Here is a 5,000-nt window from a genome sequence, read left to right as displayed (position 1 = left end):
TTGGTAATTTTCTATGCCGCACTTGAACGCAGCAGTGTGCGCAACTGCGCACACCCAGCGTACTGACGTCACCCACTCACACTGGATTTCATTCACACTACATTTTCGGGTTTGGGTGGAAGCAAGCAAGATTTGATCACCAACAAGCAAAACAAGAGTGAAGCTTCTCGGTTCTTAACATGCTTTGGTTGAGCGTGGTGGCCCACACCTGGTGCGTGGACTTCTTGGTGCTGGAGTGGTGGCGGGGATGTCTCCGCCATCGGCTTGCCATTTGCGGGGAGCACTGCCGCGTTGCCCGCCTCTCTGCCTGGCGCTGACACAGCGGTTGTCTGTCTTCGCCCACCAATTCGAATCATGCTGTAAGGTGTGTGGCTTTACAATCGTTACAATATATTATCAAGTTTTTGAACAATAATTACCACGTACTTATAATAATTTCATGGGTAACAATAAAATTGCTATATCTTGTGGCAAACATGTAGCACTAGCAAGCATTACGTACCGCGTCGGATACATTAAAATGAGTTTGCTCCCGAGTCCCAGTTATTCTCTTCATTGTCATTCACATCCTCTTCCAAGTTCCAACTGTCATTTTTTTTGCAAGATTGGATACTTCAGAGTATCCACAGATTATGCCGAAATAATTAATTTAAATCGGAGTCTCTAAATGTTGAAATATGTTATTAGCTATTAAGCATGCCGGAGATTTTTGCACATAATTAGCTGTTTGTTAACAATTTACAAAAACATTCCAAGTCTATGAAATGACATCAGTGTTTAACATGAATTAAATTTTAATGCATACACTTGTTAACTTTAATTTGTTTAAGGAACAAGTCACATTTTGTCCCCTTATTTTGTTTTCCACACACCTTTATGAAAAAAATAAAATTGTCCCTCGTACGACTACTTTATTTACAGCCACATAATGTTATTAATCTTTTTAAATCCCCCAATTCTAGACGAAAAACATTCAGGCATACATATACCGTAAGTATTAAGTATTCTTCAAGCTGTTTTGAGTGTGATGTTTCAATGTCTTATTTTGAAATCTATACTTTTAATTTGGAAGGCCGCTCTGTAGTTCTTTCCTGTTTCACGTCTTCGTTCGTCATTCACCTCATACATTTATATTTAGCTTGTGCAAAACGTTAACTTATTGATGTCCATCTGAACATACTGTAAAAGTTATTTTAAACAGTCACTCACGTCTCACGGAGAAACCAACATGACATTGCCAAAGACATGTAATCTTGATTGGACTCGGGAGATTCTCCAGACTCTTAGTGAGGTGGGTTACAGCATTTTGTGGTAAATAGCGCCAGCTACTGTTCAGGAGGGGCATAACAATTAGTTGGCGTCTGATTGATAAAAATGCTGGCAGGCTGCATTGCAAAAGATGTGCTGCGCCACTGCACCGGTGCCGTGATATGTTAATCATTTGGACCCTGCGGGGTCCAATCACATTTGAGCTGGGGCAATTGCCACCCTGGCTTCCCCTCTGGCTCCGCCAGTGCTATAATAGTGTCTCTGAGTGCTTTAATGGCACTGTTCTTTTCTTAGCACTGACTAATTTCCAGAACATATAGAAGCTCGCGATGGAGCAAATGAGGTAATTAACACGTTAAGACGTTAACGTGGCAATTAACTCTGTGAAAGTTGAATGAACTAGAAACATTTGAAATAAAACCGAGCGCTTACTTTATTTCAGTTAATGCATAACAAAATGGTGCTGCCGGAAGTAATGAAAAAGAACAAGTGTTACCTCTTTAGGAGACCCACAGAAACGCACCGGAACACAGACGGAACTAAACTTTAGTTTCCCCCAGTCTTTATGACAGTTAACACGGTGTTGTGAATCAATTATTTTATTTATTTTTTTACAGCATCGCGTATTTTAAACAGTTTACACAAATATTAACTTGATTTTTTATGTATCGTTACATCCTATAAATGATCTAACTTATTTCATTACTTCATCTAACTATTCTCTTTAGGGTTTCTGCTTGCCTCAGGAGCTCACTACTGGAGAAGGTGAAGGTGCTACTGAGTTTCATGATTATGAGGGTGGTGGAATTGGTCAAGGCGAGGGCACTAAGGATGTCAGTGACACAATTGAGAATGAAGACCAGGTAATGAATGGGTTTCAACTTAAACTAAACTGCATTCAGACAGCAGATTTTGATCACAAGGTCCAGTTATTCATTTTTTTTCACCACAGCTATCATCTGTATATGTAATGCACTATAATGTTACAATTAACTCATTCCTTCCCAGCCATTTTCACTGAAGCAACCCCCTTCGCTCCCAGCTGTTTTACTAGATTTTGACTGTTTTGCAATGCCCACAAAATATTGTGTTCTATTGCTATAAAAACATGGAACCTACCAAAAGAAAGATTAGAGTCTCTTCTTTAATCAGGAAAAAAAAGTGTGTGTGTATCTTTTTCCGTTTTGCAGCAATTAGCATTACAATATAGCCAAGTTTCATCATTATTCACAAACATGCAAAACACTGGCAAAAAGAGCTTACAAGAGCAACATGGCCCTGGCTGATCTCTTATACTCTGCTGCCACCCGCTGTCCATTTTTTGTAATAACTACCTTGCTTTAAGCGACCTCTTAAGGTCAGAAGCTGCATCAAAGCCTTCTGTATGCAGTAGCATTAAAAAAACACACACAAAAACGTGTTTTTGGGAGTGAAGGACAAAGTATTAAAAAACATTTATACATTTTTGGGTTTGAATTAGTTAAATTTAATTAGTAGTTTATATTAAACGTACTGGTTCAATCATATTTCAGGTGGAGGATACCTTTGCTGAGGGTCAGGAGAAAGAACATCAAGATGACAATAAAATTAAAGCAGAGGACAATGCTGTTGAGATGTCAGAGGACTTTGATGGCCAAACACATGATGGTAATGAGCATGATGATGGTATGTAGATTTATGCCGCAGCACCACAATGTCTGTTTATTTAGAATACTATTCCCAGAACACTGATTCCTACCTTTCTGACTTTACAGATGGGGATGAGTCAAATAAAGAGTCTGACGAGGAGGAGCTGGATAAAAAGATGGGGGATCTGGGTGATGGACAGACAAATACTCTAGATGAGAGAATGTGGGAAGGGGATGAGGAGGATGACGACGATGAGGGAGGAAGTGATAAAGAGGAAGAGTCTGGCCAAGGCATGGACCAGGTACTTCATTCTTATTTAAACATAATTTCATGACAAGGATCAAAAATGACGAAAAGTACTGACACACCTCCAGAAGTAGTGCTAGATATTACGGATGCACTGAAATTAAAAAGACTGACTGTAACCAAAAATGAGTAAACAAATGCAGAAAACCGAAACATCGAACAAAATTATAATACTTTCCAGTACCTTAAAGGAACACATTTATTAAAAACTAACCAGCTTCTCTGTAGAATGGTTAATTTCAACTCTTCCCTGAAAAAAAAAAGTCAATTTAGCGATTATGATTTTATAGTACAATTAATGCCTGCCAACGACTACAAAGAAACTCACAAAGAATTATTGCGTCCCAGGGTGGATGTCAAAAGAGAAATTATGCCCTAGAAGTAGTGTTAATTTTATCAGCCGTTTTGTCTGTTTTAGTCCAGTTTCAATCACACTTGTTAGTTAGCCAACCTCATCCCATTTTTATTTAATCACCTTTTAATTGACTATAAGCCGAGCATTTTTATTTTAGTCCAAGTAAACATTTTATTCGTCTAGTTTTAGTCAACAGAAACTAGCAACATTTTAGTCCAGTCATCTTTATTCATATCACACTTTCAAAAAGCCGTAGCTGTCACAAAGCGCTTTACAGAAACACAACAACGGACATAACATAAAACATTTAACTCATTCACTGCTAGCCATGACGTCACGCACGTCCACTACAAGCTAAGTTTGCTACATGCTAGGTCGTAAACAAGCAGCTGCTGCGTCTGTGATGAGTAACATATAAACATACATACAAAAAAAAGAATGGTCCAATTCTCCAGTCCCATTTAATCTGCTTCACTTAAAGCACTGAATTTCATCTCCACATCCCGCGTACACCTCCACGTTTTGCGTTGACGTTCTTGTCCTCAGCTCCGCCATCCATCTAGCGTAGACTGTCCAGCAGCGCCGACTTCTCCGACGAGCAAAAAAGGGACTGTGAAAAATGCTAGCGCAGACAACCCCCCCCAAATAAGAATTAGTTCTGGTGCAAGCATGCCGCTGAAGGAGCGCAACCGCAGAGCACCAACGCTGTCCCTCGAGGAATGTCACAGCCAAAACGCCGAGAACAGTCCACTCCACAACGGGTCCACTCCAATGTTTAGAGTGCAGTACACATTACACGGATACTGTTTAATAGCTCTCTGTGCTAAAATTGCCATAAAGTGAATAAAAAAAAAATACAAGATGATTCTTTAACTCTTTGACTGCCAAAAACGTTAAATGACGTTTAGTAAAAACCTACGGAGGGCTGCCAAGGACGTTAAAAGACATTCTCCAATTATTATTATTATTTTTTCGGGAAACGGGTGGAGGTTAGCCTTGCTCAGCTGTGGTGAAAGTTTCAAGCAGATCTAGTTAGCCTAATGACTATTTTTGGCCCCTAGATGGCAGCAATGACTCTCTTTTGACAAGATTGGGTAGGCGTCAGTAGAAGACGTGAGGCTAGCCTAGTATTTATTCAATACTACTCTAATTAAATTTCTATTTCATATTAATTAATAAAAAATCGAGATAAAATTGAAATGGAAATTATGATCCCTAGATCCCTAGGTCCCAACTGTGAATCGGGAACTGCAAAGTGATGTATGACATACCTCATACAGATTCAGTCACTAAAAATTAATCACCTTTCATGTAATTTTGAATTTTCTTCCTCTCACTTTTACTTATAACTTACAATATTTTTTTTCATAAACCTGTTGTACTTTTACACATTTCTGCCTGCTATTTGTTTAGGGTGAATCTTTATTAGCTGCGAAGGATG

At 39.0% G+C, this 5,000-nt stretch overlaps 1 protein-coding gene across 4 annotated transcripts in view; it reads left to right on the top strand.

Annotated features, from left to right (window-relative positions):
• The window catches only part of mdn1 (midasin AAA ATPase 1), a 260,821-nt gene that overhangs the window by 208,527 nt on the left and 47,294 nt on the right, over positions 1-5,000 (top strand). For all 4 annotated transcript variants that reach the window (XR_013289379.1, XM_077552191.1, XM_077552190.1 and 1 more), the window contains exons 84-87: positions 1,998-2,132; positions 2,802-2,934; positions 3,024-3,199; positions 4,973-5,000. The exon at positions 4,973-5,000 is cut by the window's right edge and continues 104 nt beyond it. Coding sequence is in view for 3 of the 4 variants with exons in the window: in XM_077552191.1 (XP_077408317.1) it covers positions 1,998-2,132; positions 2,802-2,934; positions 3,024-3,199; positions 4,973-5,000 (472 nt within the window). In the remaining variant the exon portion in view is untranslated. The remainder of the gene's footprint in view (positions 1-1,997; positions 2,133-2,801; positions 2,935-3,023; positions 3,200-4,972) is intronic.

This window comes from Vanacampus margaritifer, chromosome 19 (assembly GCF_051991255.1).
Source record: "Vanacampus margaritifer isolate UIUO_Vmar chromosome 19, RoL_Vmar_1.0, whole genome shotgun sequence".
Taxonomy (NCBI): Eukaryota; Metazoa; Chordata; class Actinopteri; order Syngnathiformes; family Syngnathidae; genus Vanacampus; species Vanacampus margaritifer.
This window is presented reverse-complemented; position numbering and strand designations above follow the sequence as displayed.